Below are 18,769 nucleotides of genomic sequence, written 5' to 3'. Positions count from 1 at the left end.
GTTTTTGGGCATTTCCAGGTGACTTGCTGTTGATTTTAGGGTATTTTAAGCGTCCTATTAGCCTATTGGCTGCCATTGAAGACACCGTTTTGACGGAAGGAATCAAAAGAATGAATAACAAATTGAAAAAAGTGCATTCTCACAAACTTTTGTTTTTGCAGCAAAAACCCCAAAACCTTTTAATTATATACACAGCACTCTACAATAAAAGTGGCCATCAGAACAACCCCTGGGGGCCACCCCCGGCCCGCATACCGCACCTTGGACACCACTTCCATAAACCCATCCCAAAAAATCATTTTTTTTTTTGTCCTTCCTAGTTTGCCCGATTCCCAATCTTTGGGTAGAAACCTAGTCTAGCGGCATTTTGAAAAAAGTGTGTACTAGTGAGGCTACGCAGCAGTCCCGCTGGCTGGCTGGCTAGCGCGCACATTCCAGAGGGGGCCCGACGGGGCTGGAAACAGGAAGTGGTCAAATTTACCCCAGCCCGTGTCAGAGCTGTGATTTATCCCTCGACAGGGCCAGTGGCAACAGATGTGGCAATGTAGACCCAAAAAGGAACAGGAAAGGAGGAGGGGCGGCATGATGGTGCCTTTACTTTACCATCTTACTTAGCTAGCTTAGCCCCCCCTTAGCAGAATTTGCTACTATTTTAGCATTCCGGAGTAAGACGCTCAATCTAAGCCAGGGGTGGGCAAACTTTGGGGCCACATTGACTTAAAAAATGTGACAGATGGGTGGGGTCAGCACAAGATAGGATACAAATAAAAAAGTGCATCCGTTAACAGTACATATGAAACAAAAACAGAAAAAAAGGACTAAAGTATTAACATACTCATCACTCATTGAAGTAAAAGGTGTAAAGTAAAAGGGAATGTATTAAGAAATATTAAAATGTCATTTAAAAAAAGATAGAGGGGCTGTAAAACACCAAAAACAAATAAGAGTGGACACAGCTACTGACACTGGATTCCACGTGACGGCGCCATCTTGGGGGGAAATAAACTTTATTTGGACAACGTTGGTGGGCCGGATTAAAAAGCCTAACGGGCCATATGTGGCCCGCGGGCCGTAGTTTGCCCATGTCTGCCCTAAGCCTTTGACGTTTGCCAGCATTCCTTGCATCTTTTTGCGTCAAAATGTTTCTTGGGTGGCGGAATGTTGTTGTTGTTGTTGTTGTTTGTTTTGGGGGGGTTTCACCCAAAACTGGATTAATCCCGGGCGGAGTTGCAGATGTGTACATTTGAGGGAACATTCCTTTCCGCGTTCAGCCCTTTTAATTGGCCAATAAAATGAGTGGAATGCATTTGGACAGCTTGGCGGTCGGTGTGCTTATGTGCGGGTTGTAGTCGTTCAAGCCGTGTTGGGATGTCTAAGAAAAACATTTGGGAGTTGGTCAATGGTGGTTCAGAAAATGAGTAAGTCAGCCAAATCATTTTGGGTAAAATTAGAGTGAGTTATTTTGTTGTTGGTCCAAAAATTAATTCATTGGGGGTAAGTGTGTGTCTGAATTGTGGAATTTACAGGAGATGTTTTATGGCCACTGGAGGGCAGAAAGGTGGGCAACATTCGGTTTCATTAGGTTTGCAGAATTGTGACTCATCTCAAATTTTAGACCCGAATCTCAGAATTTTGACTAATTTCAAGATTCAGACTAATCTCAAAATTTTTACTAATCTCAAAATTGAGATTTTAATCTTATAATTCTGACTAATCTCAAAATTTGGTTTCAGAATTCTAACTCATTTCAAGATTTTGGGCTCTAATCTCAGAATTCTGACTCTAAACTCAAAATGTGGCCTTTAATCTCAGAGTTCTAACTCATCTCAAGATTCAAACTAATCTCAAAATTTGGGATTTTTATCTCAGAATTCTGACTCTAATCTCAAAATTTGGATTTTGATTTCAGAATTCTAACTCATTTCAAGATTTGGACTCTAATCTCCAAATTTGGATTTTAATCTCAGAATTCTGACTCTAATCTCAAAATTCTAATTTTAATCTCAAAATTCAGACACCAATCTCTGAATGTTAACCGTGTTGTCAGAATTCTAACTGTTACCTTTGAATTTTGACTGTAATCTCGAAATTCAGAATCTAGTTGCAGAATTCTGACTCATGTCAAAAGGCTTACTTTAATCTCAGAATTCCGTCTTCAATCTCAAATTTAGGTTTCTAGGATTCTACTCTCCAAATTCTAACTGGAGTCTCAGAAGTCAGTTTCTGTATTTTATAAACAGCCTTGAATTGAAATGAGTAGTCTTCCGAATCGTTGTTCCTCGGTTGACCCCTCGCTGACCCGTCGTTTGTTTTCCCCCGTCCAGTAGCCCACCACGACCCGGAGCACAACTTCAACTGCAGCTTCATCGAGCCCCCCTCCGCGGCCGAGCAGCCCTCCCCTCCCTCCTGGTCCTCCCAGGAGTCCTTCTCCTCCTTCGAGAGCGGCGACGAGGGCCCCGTTTACTGCGTTCCTCACGAAGGTCAGTCATCATCATCATCGCCGCCACGTAAATAAACACCAAAGTCCGCAGGGGTGACGGGGAGGGGGCAGGGAGTGGGGGGGTCTCTCACACTTCTGCAAATCACATTTAGAGGCGTAATCGTACCCCTCGTCGTGTGTCGTCTATATCTAACTTTAAAAGTAGGAGGAGTCTAAATCTGAACATCAAGTTGTTCAGATGTGGAGGAAAAAATGGCTCTTTTTGGAAGAGTGAATCAAGTGTCCGACTCACTTTGATTGGACGTCCACATTCATCCCATCTAGATATTTTTTACCCTAAAAAAGGTCACATGATGGCCGTTATTTGGAGTGGGAGGGGCCAATGATCAGAGATGGGGGAAGAAATGGAGAAAAAAAATGACTCTTTTTGGAAGAATGAATCAATTGACTGACTCACTTGGGTTGGATGTTCACATTCATCCCATCTAGATATTTTTGACCCTAAAAAAGGTCACATGATGGCCACCATTTGGAGTGGGAGGGGCCAAAGAACTGAGATGGGGGCAGAAATGTTTTCAAAGTCAAGAAAACAAATCCCTTTGGGAGTCGCTGTTGGCAAAATAGAATTTTTAAGGCATGACTCATTGTCTGTCCCGTAAAGTCCCCCCGGTCACTGGCAATAGGCCTGATTGCTATCAAAGTAAAAATGGCATGACATCCCCCCCCCCCCAGCTATTGTAGAAATATGCCACAGCGCTGCCTGCATTCCGTCATTATCTAATTGGGCGTGTTGTTCATTTCCGGTAAGGCCATGATATCATTTCCTTGTAAACACCCCATTCTAGGATTTCTGACTCTTATCGTTTGACTCTGGTAAGTCGTAACCATCAGACCCATTGAGCTAAAACCTGTGAATTAGTCTAATCTGTGAAGCATGTGTGTGCCAAACATTTACAGTAATCCCTCGATTATCGTGACTTTGTGATTTTTTTTTTTACTGCTATATTTTTTTTTTTTTTTTCTTGTTACAAAGTTCACAAAAATGTGAAATCAATGTTGAAACCCGTAAGCGGAAACACTTTTGCTACTTGAACTCAGCACTGAAGACATTTTTAAAATCTTTTTTATGTTCATAAATATGTGAAAATTAATTTCTGAGAAAGCGTTTTGATCGCTAACACAAAATTTGGTAAGTCATAACCATCAGACCCTTTCAGATAGAAACCGAAAATCAGATATTTATGATATTGTACGACGAGATATCAGTGCATCTGTGTGCTAACTTTTTCCAGTAATCCCTCGATTATCGCGAATTCCCGACTTTAACCTTTTTCTTCCGCTATACTTTTTTCAATCATTTTTTTTCGTTACAAACTTCACAAAAATAGGAAAATCAACATTGAAACCCATAAGCAAATCAATTTTCTACTTGAACTCTTGAAAAAAAAATATTATCATTTTTTTCAAGTTCATAAAAATGTCAAAATCGATTTTAATGGATAACTTAAAAATCCCCGCCATGTTTTCAGACTCTGTCAACGAAAGCAAAGACAAGCGAAGCCAGAGTCCGGAAACGGATAAACCCGAAGCCGACCAAGTTGGCGGGGAGTACACCTCCCTCAAAGCGGAGGGCGGCAGTGGCGAACCACCCGCCCCGCTCAAATCCTCCGACAGCGAAGGCTCTACCAGCGGTTCCGAATACGCGGCGGCGGCGGCCGCGGCTACTCTGTACGCCCGCATCGCCCGCCTCTCCAAGCAGTCCAAAGAAGACGAAAACAACGATTCGCCCAATCCGGAATGCAAACGCAACGGGAAGCCTCCGCCATCGCCCGGCAGACCCAAACCGCGTCCGCCGGATCCGTCCACCAAACCCAAAGTCTCGTGGATCCACGGAGGCGCCACCCAAACAGAGCCAGGATCAGTCAAAGCGCTTCCCGTCGTCCCCAAAGAGAAGAAGAGGAGCTCAAGTGACGTTTCAGCCAAAAGTGAGAAGAGCGCCCCTGCTGATCATCAGCGGAAGCGCGACGCCGGCGACTCCCCCGGGAAACACAAACCATTACGAGGAAGGAAATCCGGCGACGAGACCAGTCACGTGGAACACATCAACGGAGTGGTCCAGAACGCCCTGCGGAAGATCGGAAACTTCCACGGTTCTTCGTCCGAGAAGAAGGGCACCGATTGGTCCAAGGAGAGTCCCCGGGAAGCCCCGCCCAAAAGCCCCAAGGTCATCCACCCGCACATGAACTCGGAAGCCGCCACCCTGCTGGCCGCCCAGCTCAAGGAGAAAACGCAAAGCATCAACCGGAACGAGGGGTCCGGATTCGGACCCGGATCCGGGTCCGTCAAGACCAACGGGATTTCCCGCGAGAGACCCGTTCCGCCGCCCCAGAAAGCCAAGAGGACCCCGTCGGCCACTTCAAACCAGCAGGGGTCCGCCAAAGCCCTCCTGCCCACCTCGGGCAGTCTCCAGAAAATGGTGGGCGGCGACCACGGCACCCCCGAAGCTAAGAGCCCGGAAAAGCAGGACTGGAACGGCTCCGGGCTGGGGGAGACGCCGTCGTCGTCGTCGGACGCCGCCATGACGCCAAAGAAGACTCCCATCAAAAAGCCGCCCAGGAAGAAAAGCAAGGAGACATCTTCGGAGACGCCACGACAAAAGACGGCCATCTTGCCACCCCAGATTGTCAAGTAAGTGGATTCCTTTTCACCGATTGGCCGAGAGACCAAATAGCGACCTGTTGGGAAACCGGGACCGAGGTTTTGGACCAAAAAGGGGGTCAGGTGACGCATTCCAGACAACTGGGAAGTTGGGCACGTACCAGTCGGGGTCGAGCACTCAAAATACCCTAAAAAAAAACTCGTTTGGACTACCTAGATGTAGGCCACACCCACTTTTTCAATTGAAATCGGTACTCTTATTTAAACTGCCCCACGCTATAAAAAGTTTTTAAAAAAGGTTCAAAAAATAGTTGTTTATAATCTGAAAATGTACCCTAGTGGTCGTAAGTAGTAACAAAAACAAGTGACTTGACTCATTGGCTACCTGAGGCGTCCAATCCAATTAAAGTGGGAGACCCATCTTTAATAATGATTGGACGCCACACAATTGGCTAAATTTGTGTTTCCTTACGCTAACTTAAAATTATATGTTAGCACAACCAGCGTTTTTTTATTTTATGACGGCGTCCGTTCATCGTCTCCCCTGATTGGTCTCTTGTACTTACTGGTTTACAGACTGGAATGTGCCACCTCTCAGTTTTCTGGAATGCAACTCTCCGTTTATAAAAACTCTCCACGGGTACTAAACATAGTTTTTTTGGTTTTGTTTTGGTTTTTCTTGCTCGTACAATCAATCTTCTCATTTGACTGTTTTTAGGCAAATAAGTTAAATATTTTACAGTCGAGGTACGCAAATATCCTTTCACCAAAGTGGCAGATTTGTAGATTTGCGGAGCGGTCTGCTAATTTCGCTAAATTCTGTACGGCAGAAGATTGAATTTATAAAAGGTCGGCAAGGTTTTTGACTGATTTTAATTTTGGAACTCTGACTTTATTCTCGAAAATCAAATATGACTTCATTCTCAGAATAAAGTTAGTGTTTTAGAATTTTCTTCAAATTCTGACTTTAAAACAGATTTTTTTTACAAAATTTTGGGCAAAATTTTGTACAAAATTTTGGGCAAATTAAAAGCAGATTTTCTTCATTTTTGGAGCAAACGCGCAATGATAAAAATTATCGAAATCTCGAGCCGCCGTAAACTTTTTAAACACTTTTTTGTCGTCATCCGAACACGGCAAACGTCGGTTTTCAAAAAAAAATGAATCAAAGATTCCGGCCATCAAAATCTCGTAACGAAGCTGCTTTTTTTGGGGCGAAACTTAACGCTAAACGTGTTGACATGTGCCTCAACTGTGGATCAGTTTAAGCAATTCAAAGTTTGTTTTTTTTCGCTAATTTACGTTGGTTTCAACCAAAAAAAAAAAAGTAAAATGGCGGCTATTTTAACTGGAATGAAGCGGTTCAATTTTCAGGATGTTTTAAATAGCGACACTATATTGAAATATTGAACCATTTGGTATTTTTCAAGGTACAATTTCTTATTTCTGCAGCTTTTCTACCTGTTATACATTGTGTACATTTTTTTCGTTGTTTTTTGTTTATTATTTTTTGTTCTGTTTTTACAATCTTTGTAAGCTGTGCTTATATGACTTTTATGTGTTTTTTTGTTGTTGTTGTTTGTCTTTATGTCAATGAACTGGTTTTCATGTTTTGTGTTTCAAATTCAAAGGTCTATTTTAGCCGCCATATTTTTTAACCAAATTTATGTTCATTTAGCTTCATGCTAAAAATGGTTAAAAGCCATAAACGGGCTAAGCCGTTTTCATAGCTTTTTTCAGTTGCGGAACACTTTACAGGAAAAAAAATCGCCAAATTCTGAAAATATTTTTATTTGAAAAAAAAATGCGACACAAAACGGATTGTACAGTATAAACAATTTCGTGGCATTCATAAAAAAAAAACGTGACGTGTCATCGCAATTTTAGCATCTGATTGGTCCCCCGTTAGTCCAATTTTTTATTTTTTATTTTTTTTACAGACTTTAGGTTTGTGTTCAAAAGGGCCTGAAATGCTGCAATACTGCTACCAGCTGTAAAGTACATTTTTTGTCCTTTTGTGCTTCGTTTTTAAGCATATTTTGTGTACGGTCATTCATTACGTTAGTGTTTTCATTTACTTACCTGGAATAATAAAAAAAAAGAAGAAAAAAAAGCAATACAATGTTACTATTGTGAGACTAACCGTGATTATTTCCGTTTAAATCTTGAGGGAAACCATGTGATGTCTTGCGTAGAAAGGTCGCCGCCATATAACTCAAAAGTCACAATTAACCCTTTCCGCGCCCTTGGGCAATGATGACTTATGCTACTCTATTGCGTTTGTTAGGCTATTTTTTTCTGCCAGTATTATCTTCACAAATCAGTCTTTTTTCTATTTTTTTTTTTCATCATTACAGTAATCCCTCGATTATCGTAGTTAATATAGACCAGACATGGCAGCGATGAATGAAAAACCGCAAAGTAGGATCACCCCTATTTAATTGTTTTTTTTTTTAAATGTAAATTTTTTTTCAATATTTTCAACCAAAAAAAATTGAAAATTTGGTAAAAAAATTTTTGGGTCAAAATTTTTGGGGAATTTTTTGAAAAAAAGTTCTGATTTTTTACTTCCGTGGTGAGTCCTAGTAGCAAGCAGAGAACAGTGTTCACATTTTTATGAACTAAAAAAAATGTTTAAAAAAATTTAAAATTTCATTAAAAAAATGTCCCCCAAAAAATCCACAATGCCGTGATACTCGAGGGATTACTGTACAATGTTTTGCGCACCACAGGTTTGCGTTATATCGTGCCTTATGCCACCTCTTTCTCAATAGAGCGCCATCTAGTGGTGATCATAAAATAATGTCAGCACAAGATGTCATTTTCGCGATCCCAGTGTGACAAACATTGAAAAGGACTCTGATTTGAGACAAAGCTCCAAAAAGTTCGGTCATCACCCTTTGTTTTTTATCAATTTATCATCATCCATAAATTGATGTCAGGCCTTGCGAGCCATATCCAGATATTATTCCAGCTAGAACAGCTGCGCTCTGGAAAAAAAGCACATATTGACTCCTAATCCAATAAGGGTCCAATTGTCCCCGCGCTTTGATATGCGACCCTTTCCGGTGGGTCCGGGCCGCGGGGTCAACCAAGGGCGGGCGGCCCTTCAAAGACGCCCAACAACTCCGGAACTGGGGGGGGACCACGGGGGAGGGGGGGACGGAGACGACAAGGACTCCTTTTACGGGGGGGAAACAGTGGAAAGACTGTGATGGGACGCTATCACGAGCGAGTCAATCTTAGTGGAGGCCGCCAAGAAGAAAAGAAGAAGAAAAAGATGGGATGGAATGGAGAGGTCACATGGGCGCCAGAAGGCCGTTTTGTTTTCACTTTACCATGGCTGTGGGGTTTTTTTTTTCCATGCTGGAAATGTAAGCAATTTTCATAACTTGGAAAATGGAAGAACGTGCACTTTTGGCGCATTTAACGCAACCCAGCTTGGATCTGACAAATGGAATTGATTGTGTAGGAAGAATAACTTGACGTACGAGTGCCCCAACATAAGAAAACTTTGAGATAGGAGAAGAATTTTGAGGGATACGAGACAATTTTTTGCCTTGAGATACGAGACAAAATTTTTGCCTTGAGATACGAGACCAATTTTTCGCTTTGAAATACGAGACAAAAGTTTTGCCTTGAGATACGAGACAATTTTTTTGCCTTGAGATACGAGACAATTTTTTGCCTTGAGATACGAGACAAAATTGTTGCCTTGAGATACAAGAATTTTTTTTTGCCTTGAGGTACGAGACAATTTTTTCGCTTTGAGATACGAGACAAATTTTTCGCTTTGAGATACGAGACAAATTTTTCGCTTTGAGATACGAGACTTTTTTTTTTTGCTTTGAGATATGAGACAAAAAAATTTGCCTTTAGATACAAGACACATTTTTTGCTTTCAGATACGCGACACAATTTTTGCCTTGAGACACAAGACACATTTTTTGTCTTGAGATACGAGACAAAAAAAATTGCCTTGAGATACAAGACACATTTTTTTGCTTTAAGATATGAGACAATTTTTAATACAATGTTATTTCCATTTCACTGTTAGCTGACGACCAACCATTCATTCAAATTAGCATGTTCTGGAACCGGGGATTCAACCCCAGATCTCCGAACAGCGAGTCAAACATGCTAACCACTGCCGCCCCTGAATCTGAATCTCCAAAATGATTTTTTGATTCAACTCCACAGCTGTCTTTTTCTCCTCCGCTTTTGATTATCGCCAAAATCCATCCTGTCTGTCGCCTTTTTTTTTATTCAATCTTGGCCGCGTGTCATTGTTTTGGCCGGGCGCGCACAAAGGAGCGACTATTCGCAACGACGCGTGCTCCAAAAAACGTTGCGGTTAAGCGTGTGGGAACGAGCAGGGGGGCTCGCGACATCTCATCCGCCAGTCCAAACACGACACGCCGCCGAGCCTATAGAAAAATAGCGGCGAGGGAAAGAAAAAACAAGCACCCGTGAGTCAGACAAAATCCGCTGGCAAAGCCTATTCCAGTCTTGGCGTTTCCATGGCGACCGCGGCCGATTGGAAGCACATCTGGTAGCCATTTGCGACGCCGCCAGCTGAGGAGGAAGAAAGAAATTTATGAGCTAGAGGGAAAAAGACAAATATTTTCTGCAACGCAAAGCAGAAACTAAAAGTCCAGTCGCGTTACGCTTGAACGCGACTGACAGGGGGTGGGGCTTATCATTGTAATCGCCCGTTTGTCTTTTCCCGGGGCTCTGGTGCGCCCTCAAACACGATAGCACCCCACACGGTCGCCCTTTGTTGCCCTAAGCGCGAGAACCAGCCCCCTAATTTTCAAAACGTCCCAATATAGCGTCCTTTTGTGGCTTTAGTGTTGAAAACATGCCAGAATTAAACGTATTTTTACATTTACAGCCACATAGAGTGAGCGCCCGCACACTGTCATTAGCGTCGACCCGAGCTAAAATAGCGACGAGTGACGCCGCCTTGTAAAAAGTCACTTTTTTGTCCAGTTTTTATGCCATTTTTTAAAAGAAAAAAGCCTTACTATCCTGTCGATATTTTATTAATGTGACTTGAGGGTTCAGTTTTCAAATCTGACCCCATTTTTTTCTCCGCGGGTGGACTGACAACGTCTCAAAATCCCTCGGGGGGTGCCGTACTAACGTCCAAGTGTTTGCGTCTTTTCTCACGGCGTCCGTTTAGTTTTGCCGACGTCGTTCTCTCCGCCGTCGCCGCCACGACAACAGGGCGGCCATTATGGGGGCCATGTGTTTCTGATTACGCGGGGCAGAGATTAGAGGGAGGGAAACGGCGCTTGCTGTCTGCTTTTGTGCCCCCTTCCTGCCGTCCCTCCCTTCTCTGAGCTTAGCATGTTAGCATCAAGCTAAAAAAAATCCTATTCTTCCTCCTACTTTTTGTCTATCGTCCGATCAGTCATGCGTTTTTACGTTAAAACTTGTATTCATTCTTTTTCCGGACTGGTTATCAACACGGGGGTGCCGGAGCCTATCTTAGCCAACCGTGGGCAGTAGGCGGGGCCACCCTGTATTTCTTGTCAGCCAATCGCAAGGCAGATTTAGACAAATAACTACTTAGAAATCACATTTAGTTAGAATGAGCTAACGTTAGCATTAGCGGATGAGTGGTTAGCATGCCTCGGACTCACAGCTTTGGGGTCAAGAGTTTGATGCCAGGTTGTTTTTTACTGTGTGGAGTTTGGTTGTTTGCCCCGGGCTAGTGTGGGTTTTGTTTGGGTAATCTTTTTGTATTCCAAAAAAGATGCATGCTAGGCTAATATGTACACTAGCTATGTTTGATTGTTTGTTTATGTGAACCCTGTGATTGGCTGGCCACCTGCCTTGTGCCTATAATTGACTGGGATATGCTCCAGCACCCCCTGCGACCCTCGTGAGGAAAAATATTCACAGTAAGTTTACATTAAGACTTGAAAAAATATATTTCCAATGTTTTATTGAAGTAAAACGTTCAATAAATTGATGATGTTGACCCAATAAGACAGTAGAAATTAGAAAATAAAATTAAAAATGTAGTTTTTTTTTGTCTTGACAGTAGAGGGGAAAAAATGAGAACTTTATTGTTGAATAATACATTGCCAAGTGATGTCATTTCTATGAAATAACCCTGCTGTATTCCCGCATAGGAGTTGGACAACGCCAAAAAAAAGCATTTTAATCAATTAATCAGGGCAATATGGCTCCAGAAATCCTCAGCAAAGGAACCCAGGAGGAATCCATTTGAAAAATCACCGTCCAAAAGTCCCACGCAGGTATGTCCAATCTTCTATTTTATCCAAATATTTGCACTTAAAACGCGATTAGCAAAAAGTACGCCGTCTAAACTTGCTATTTTGAGGTTTCTGCGTGCTTCCCGTTCGAAGAAAAATGAAAATCAGCACTTCAAGAGTTCCCCTAAAAAAAGGGAGGAGTTCTGAAGTGAGGCGGTTCCATTGCGTATCACTTTTCTTGAGGTTTGCAGCGACGCCCTGTGGCTAAACCAGGAAGTGAACATTTTAGTACTTTTCTACTACTAAATGCTAGTGCTTATTTTCAACATATTGTCCGTTTTTGACCCCTCAGCCAATAGTAAATGCCTTTTATTGACTCTCGTGTTAATTTCTGACTTTGTATGTTGAATTTAAACTTTTTGTGCAGCCCATATTGAACGATAATTTTTATTATTTACATTTTTATATATATAAGTGTGTATAATGCATGACATAATAGGCGAGAAAGTTCATTTGTAAGAAACGCGGCCCGTCTTAAGCAATATTTATTCCCCCGATAACGGAATATTATCAGTATTCCACTACAACATGTGGACCAAATCTAGTTCCAGTTCATTCCAGTTAGCAAATGTGAACTTGAGTCCATCTGATTAGAATTGACCCATTTTTTTCATCTATTTAGGGCAAAATGAGAAAAAAATACAAGCTTTCATTGGGGTGATTTTAGCAATACTTTATTGTGTGACAATCTATACAAGTTATATTTATCTCGGGACGTACAAAATTAGGGTTGAAGACTTGGCAAGTAGACCAGCTACCGCGCTTCAAATTTTTATATTAAAATAGATACATTTTGACAATGATTTGTTCACGAAAACATGTAAAATGGACGAATTGGACTCATTCGAACGCGACGTGGCGTCCATCATCTTCATCTTCGTCACCTGGAAGAACTTTGAAACCGCTTTGCAGGTCAAGCGAAAACGCTCGGGCGCCGCTTATGCTGGGCTGGGGTTTTGGGGCGTGACCGGGTGAGCCGGCGACAGGACTGGGTTGGCGCTGTACTCGCTGTATGCTGGTGGGAGATCGTCGGGTTTGAAACCCACCTGCGGGGGGCAAAAATAAGGTCAGCTAGGAGCATTTTGGTGTTTTTAACCCGTAAAAATGCATTTTTGTCATTCTATTTTCTATTATTCAGCACTAAAGTAAATATTTTGTTGTGTTTGAATAAATTCTAAATAGACATTTTAAGAAATTATAACACTAGTTTGTTTTTTAAATGCCAGCCCCAAACATTAGTTATTTACTTCTAATGTTATTTCAGGTATATGAACCACTAGAGGGCCAAAAAACAAAAATAACTTGATTCTGGGGTCGTGAGTTTGATTCCAGATGGGTCCTCACTGTTTGTATCTTCTCCCCAGGCTTGTGTGGGTTTTCTCTCAGTACTCCACATCCTCAAAACATGCTAATGCTACACTAAATTGCCCCTAGCTATGAGTATGAGTGATTGGTTATTTTTGTCCTTCTGGTGTCCATAGTTAGCTGGAATCGGCTCCAGCACCCCCTGTTACACTTATGAGCGTTAGAGCGGTTCAGAAAATTAATTAATGACTGAATATGGGGTTTAAAATGGTAAACACCACATCAGCACACTTCTGACTGCTGCCAACTAGTGGATGGGGGTGGAAGTGCAGCCACTTTGTTCAAAAAAGGCCGATTTTTGAGAATTTTGCCATGAAGTATGTATCCAAAAATTGATTTTTTGGAATCTCCCTGCAGGTTTTTGGGACTCACCTCGGTATAGGAAGGTGGGGGTCCACAGAAGCCACCGGCGTCATTGTAGACCGGCGGCGTGAAGGAGTCCTGACTGGCGTATTGAGGCGCTACGTGTTGCTCTTCGTCGCCCTGTTGCTGCGAAAGCCGCCCGGGAAAGGGGATGAAAAAGATGGGGGGCGGTCGGCCCTCGTGCTCGGTGCGCCTCCACGCCTCCCGCTCGATCTGCTCCTCTCTCAGACGGCTGCACGCCCGGAAGAAGGTGGTGCAGAACATGATGAGGAGGCCGATACCCAGGATGGCCAGGAAGATCCTTGCAAGGGGAAACCGGGACAGTGAACGGTACGTTCCGGTCGGGGCTCGACGGGTCACGGGGGGGGGAGGTACTCACTCCAGAGCGGGGATGCTGTTGAGCGACATTCTTTTGGCTGGGGTGGGGTCACCCTATGTGGATGAAAAAAGCAATATTTTTGTGAAAAAAATGGCGTTACACACTGATAAAATCTGCAAAAGATCCATATAGATAGAGTAGCACTCTAATAAAAATGTCCAAAACTACAAATAAATACAGTAGTACACTAATAAAAGTGCTAAATCGTTTTAAATACACTAGCACGCTAATAAAAATGTGTAAAACTACAAATAAATACAGAAGCACGCTAATAAAAATGTGTAAAACTACAAATAAATACAGTAGCACATTGATAAATATGTCTAAAACTACAAATAAATGAAGTAACACGCTGATAAAAAGGTCCAAATTATAGATAAATACAGTAGCCCGCTAATAAAAATGTGCAAAACTACATGCAAATGCAGTAGCACGCTAATAAAAATGTCCAAACTACTTATAATTTCAGTAGCACACCAATAAAAATATGCAAATGTCAATTTAATTAGAGTATCTTTGTTAGAGAAGCAAATTACTTTCCACAAATTATTGTATTTCAACGCTAACTGTAAGAATGATGTAAATATTAGGATAATATCATATTTTTGATTATACATATTCTGCAAGATTTGACATAAAAATGGCCTGCTTAATATGCGTTGCTTTAAAGAATGTTTTTTGACGTGGAAATGTTTCATTCATTCATTTTTTTAAAGGAAGTAGGCAGGGTTCCCAATCCACAACAATTGCCGGATTAACTCGAGTCGCCTTTGTAGTAATTATTGTTAAGTCAATACTTTGTAAATGATTGATAGTAGTAGTATATAAGCAGTGGGTGTGGGCTCACTCTTTGCTCACTTCATTAACACTTATGTAAAAACTCACCATAATATACATGCCATGTTTCTTTTTAAGGAAAAGGCCTTACTCTACATAGGTTTTTTTACCAAATAAAATGTGCCCCTTACTATACTACGTCGTACAACCTTACTATACTATGATGTTTTAGGGTTAGGGTTTAGCTGGGGTTAGAGTTAAGCTAGGGTTAGGGGTTAAGGCTTTTTTTTCTTTAAAAACGACATAGTATAGTGAGGCGACCCTAGCCAAACCCTAACCCTAGCTAAACCCTAACCCTAGCTAAACCCTAACCCTAGGCAAACCCTAACCCTAGCAAAACCCTAACCCTAGCTAAACCCTAGCCAAACCCTAACCCTAGCTAAACCCCAACCCTAGCTAAACCCTAACCTAGCCAAACCCTAACCCTAGCCAAACCATATCCCTATCCAAACCCTAACCCTAGCTAAACCCTAACCCTAGCTAAACCCTAACCCTAGCTAAACCCTAACCCTAGCCAAACCCTAACCCTAGCTAAACCCTAACCCTAGCTAAACCCTAACCCTAGCCATACCCTAACCCTAGCTAAACCCTAACCCTAGCTAAACCCTAACCCTAGCCAAACCATAACCCTATCCAAACCCTAACCCTAGCTAAACCCTAACCCTAGCTAAATCCTAACCCTAGCCAAACCCTAGATAAACCCTAACCCTAGCCAAACCCTTACCCTAGCCAAACCCTAACCCTATCCAAACCCTAACCCTAGCTAAACCCTAACCCTAGCCAAACCATAACCCTATCCAAACCCTAACCCTTGCCTAACCCTAGCCATACCCTAACCCTAGGCATACCCTAACCCTAGCTAAACCCTAGCCATACCCTAACCCTAGCCATACCCTAACCCTAGCCAAACCCTAACCCTATCCAAACCCTAACCCTAGCCATACCCTAACCCTAGCCATACCCTAACCCTAGCCATACCCTAACCCTAGCTAAACCCTAACCCTATCCAAACCCTAACCCTAGCCATACCCTAACCCTAGCCATACCCTAACCCTAGCCATACCCTAACCCTAGCTAAACCCTAACCCTAGCTAAACCCTAACCCTAGCCAAACCATAACCCTATCCAAACCCTAACCCTAGCTAAACCCTAACCCTAGCTAAATCCTAACCCTAGCCAAACCCTAACCCTAGCTAAACCCTAACCCTAGCTAAACCCTAACCCTAGCCAAACCCTTACCCTAGCCAAACCCTAACCCTATCCAAACCCTAACCCTAGCTAAACCCTAACCCTAGCCAAACCATAACCCTATCCAAACCCTAACCCTTGCCAAACCCTAACCCTAGCCATACTCTAACCCTAGCCATACCATAACCCTAACTAAACCCTAGCCATACCCTAACCCTAGCTAAACCCTAACCCTATCCAAACCCTAACCCTAGCCATACCCTAACCCTAGCCATACCCTAACCCTAGCTAAACCCTAACCCTAGCTAAACCCTAGCCATACCCTAACCCTAGCCATACCCTAACCCTAGCTAAACCCTAACCCTAGCTAAACCCTAGCCAAACCCTAACCCTAGCTAAACCTTAACGCTAGCTAAACCCTAGCCAAACCCTAACCCTAGCTAAACCCTAACCATAACCATTAGAGTTAGGGTTTCCAAATGTACTAAATTATATAACCCTAACCCCTATATGTAAAAAAGAAATGACAAAGTATAGTAAGGCTTTTTTTCTTAAAAAACACATAGTATATAGTAAGGCTTTTTTCTTTAAAAATAGACATAGTATAGTATGGCTTTTTGTCTTCAAAAACGACATAGTATAGTATGGCTTTTTTCTTAAACTATACTATACTATACTATACTATGTCGTTTAAAGAAAAAAAGCCTTACTGGCTGCAGGTCTTTATTTTATGTTTTTAACTCCTCCAAATACTCACTGTCGGTTTTCCTTTCAAACCAGACTTTCTTTACCCATTGGCTGGGACAAATCACATGGTCGTCTCCAACAGAGCCACATGACGACAATTCCCTTTCCAGTTACTCATCAAAAAGCACTCCAATAAAACCAGGTAAGCTCCTAAAGAATGATTTACCCATGTATAAACAGCGAAAAAGTCTTCCTTAACCATGTTTTCTATTCAAAGCCTCCTCTTTCGGGGTTCCTGTTCTTTTGTCTCTGTGAAAATCAATACATTGAAATTTCTGACCTTTAGTGACTGATAAAAAAAGGCGATCTTTTGGCGTCGGGAGGGCCCAAAACGTTGTCTTCTTGGCGGTTGAGGGCCACACAGAAAAAAGAAAAAGGACAAAGACACGCTTTGGAATGTCTTTTCACGCGGCAAGTTTGCCGAAGGTTAGCGTAGCGCTGGCGTTTTGTCGCCTAGTATACGTTGGGTGTCTTTTATTGGTACGTGCCAAAGGTCCACTGCCGCAATTTATGACAGCTCCAGAGGTTTTAAAGTCAACGCTGGCGCGGCCTCACCTTAGCCCGCACTGTGTGTGTGTACACTTGTGTACGTGTGTGTGTGTGTCATTAAGACAACACTTTGTCCTTAAAACAGCTTCCAATTCGTTTTTTTTTTAAATCCTTACTATACTATTTCGTTTTTGAGAAAAAAAGCCTTACTATACTATGTCGTTTTTTAAAGAAAAAAAGCCTTACTATACTATGTCGTTTTTTCAATAAAAAAAAAGCCTTACTATACTATGTCGTTTTTTGAGAGAAAAAGCCTTACTATACTATGTCGTTTTTTAAAGAAAAAAGCCTTACTATACTATGTCGTTTTTTAAAGGAAAAAAAGCCTTACTATACTATGTCGTTTTTTTAAAGAAAAAAAGCCTTACTATACTATGTCGTTTTTTTAAAGAAAAAAAGCCTTACTATACTCTGTCGTTTTTTAAAGAAAAAAAAAGCCTTACTATACTATGTCGTTTTTATCAAAAAATAAAGCCTTACTATACTATGTCGTTTTTATCAAAAAATAAAGCCTTACTATACTATGTCGTTTTTTAAAGAAAAAAAAGCCTTACTATACTATGTCGTTTTTATCAAAAAATAAAGCCTTACTATACTGTCGTTTTTTAAAGAAAAAAAGCCTTACTATACTATGTCGTTTTTTAAAGAAAAAAAGCCTTACTATACTATGTCGTTTTTTAAAGAAAAAAAGCCTTACTATACTATGTCGCTTTTTAAAGAAAAAAGCCTTACTATACTATGTCGTTTTTTAAAGAAAAAAAGCCTTACGTTTTTTAAAGAAAAAAGCCTTACTATACTATGTCATTTTTTTTAAGATAAAAAGCCTTACTATACTATGTCGTTTTTTAAAGAAAAAAAGCCTTACTATACTATGTCATTTTTTTGCGATAAAAAGCCTTACTATACTATGTCGTTTTTTAAAGAAAAAAAGCCTTACTATACTATGTCGTTTTTTAAAGAAAAAAAGCCTTAATATACTATGTCGTTTTTTTAAGATAAAAAGCCTTACTATACTATGTCGTTTTTTAAAGATAAAAAGCCTTACTATACTATGTCGTTTTTTAAAGAAAAAAAGCCTTACTATACTATGTCGTTTTTTGCGATAAAAAGCCTTACTATACTATGTCGTTTTTTTGCGAAAAAAAGCCTTACTATACTATGTCGTTTTTTAAAGACAAAAAGCCTTACTATACTATGTCGTTTTTTAAAGAAAAAAAGCCTTACGTTTTTTAAAGAAAAAAGCCTTACTATACTATGTCATTTTTTTAAGATAAAAAGCCTTACTATACTATGTCGTTTTTTAAAGAAAAAAAGCCTTACTATACTATGTCATTTTTTTGCGATAAAAAGCCTTACTATACTATGTCGTTTTTTAAAGAAAAAAAGCCTTACTATACTATGTCGTTTTTTAAAGAAAAAAAGCCTTAATATACTATGTCGTTTTTTAAGATAAAAAGCCTTACTATACTATGTCGTTTTTTAAAGATAAAAAGCCTTACTATACTATGTCGTTTTTTAAAGAAAAAAAGCCTTACTATACTATGTCGTTTTTTAAAGAAAAAAAGCCTTACTATACTATGTTGTTTTTTTAAAGAAAAAAGCCTTACTATACTATGTCGTTTTTTAAAGAAAAAAAAACCTTACTATACCATGTCGTTTTTTTAAGATAAAAAGCCTTACTATACTATGTCGTTTTTTAAAGAAAAAAAGCCTTACTATACTATGTCGTTTTTTTTAAAGAAAAAAAGCCTTACTATACTATGTCGTTTTTTAAGAAAAAAAGCCTTACTATACTATGTCGTTTTTTTTAAGAAAAAAAGCCTTACTATACTTTGTCGTTTTTTAAAGAAAAAAAGCCTTACTATACTATGTCGTTTTTTAAAGAAAAAAAGCCTTACTATACTGTCGTTTTTTTAAGAAAAAAAGCCTTACTATACTATGTCGTTTTTTAAAGAA

At 40.7% G+C, this 18,769-nt stretch overlaps 2 protein-coding genes across 3 annotated transcripts in view; one reads left to right on the top strand and one right to left on the bottom strand.

Moving 5' to 3' along the window:
• scarf2 (scavenger receptor class F, member 2) overlaps positions 1-16,408 on the top strand; it is a 29,460-nt gene extending 13,052 nt beyond the window's left edge. The window contains exons 10-14 of one of the 2 annotated variants that reach the window (XR_013326083.1): positions 2,325-2,480; positions 3,970-5,128; positions 11,242-11,367; positions 13,108-13,443; positions 16,298-16,408. Coding sequence is in view for 1 of the 2 variants with exons in the window: in XM_077714982.1 (XP_077571108.1) it covers positions 2,325-2,480; positions 3,970-5,132 (1,319 nt within the window). In the remaining variant the exon portion in view is untranslated. Of the gene's footprint in view, positions 1-2,324; positions 2,481-3,969; positions 6,100-11,241; positions 11,368-13,107; positions 13,444-16,297 lie in introns of those variants that run through there. The other variant, XM_077714982.1, reaches the window with a different exon arrangement.
• LOC144195385 (uncharacterized) lies at positions 12,103-13,534 on the bottom strand. Its single transcript, XM_077714983.1, has 3 exons — positions 13,493-13,534; positions 13,123-13,414; positions 12,103-12,431 (listed from the first exon to the last, which is right to left on the bottom strand). The coding sequence occupies exons 1-3, from the start codon at positions 13,519-13,521 to the stop codon at positions 12,324-12,326; spliced, it is 429 nt and encodes a 142-aa protein (XP_077571109.1). The 5' UTR covers positions 13,522-13,534; the 3' UTR covers positions 12,103-12,323.
• Positions 16,409-18,769: the final 2,361 nt, after the last annotated feature.

Source organism: Stigmatopora nigra, chromosome 4 (genome assembly GCF_051989575.1).
Source record: "Stigmatopora nigra isolate UIUO_SnigA chromosome 4, RoL_Snig_1.1, whole genome shotgun sequence".
Classification (NCBI taxonomy): domain Eukaryota; kingdom Metazoa; phylum Chordata; class Actinopteri; order Syngnathiformes; family Syngnathidae; genus Stigmatopora; species Stigmatopora nigra.
The sequence above is the reverse complement of the archived record's forward strand: the minus strand, read 5'-3'. Positions and strand labels throughout refer to the sequence as shown.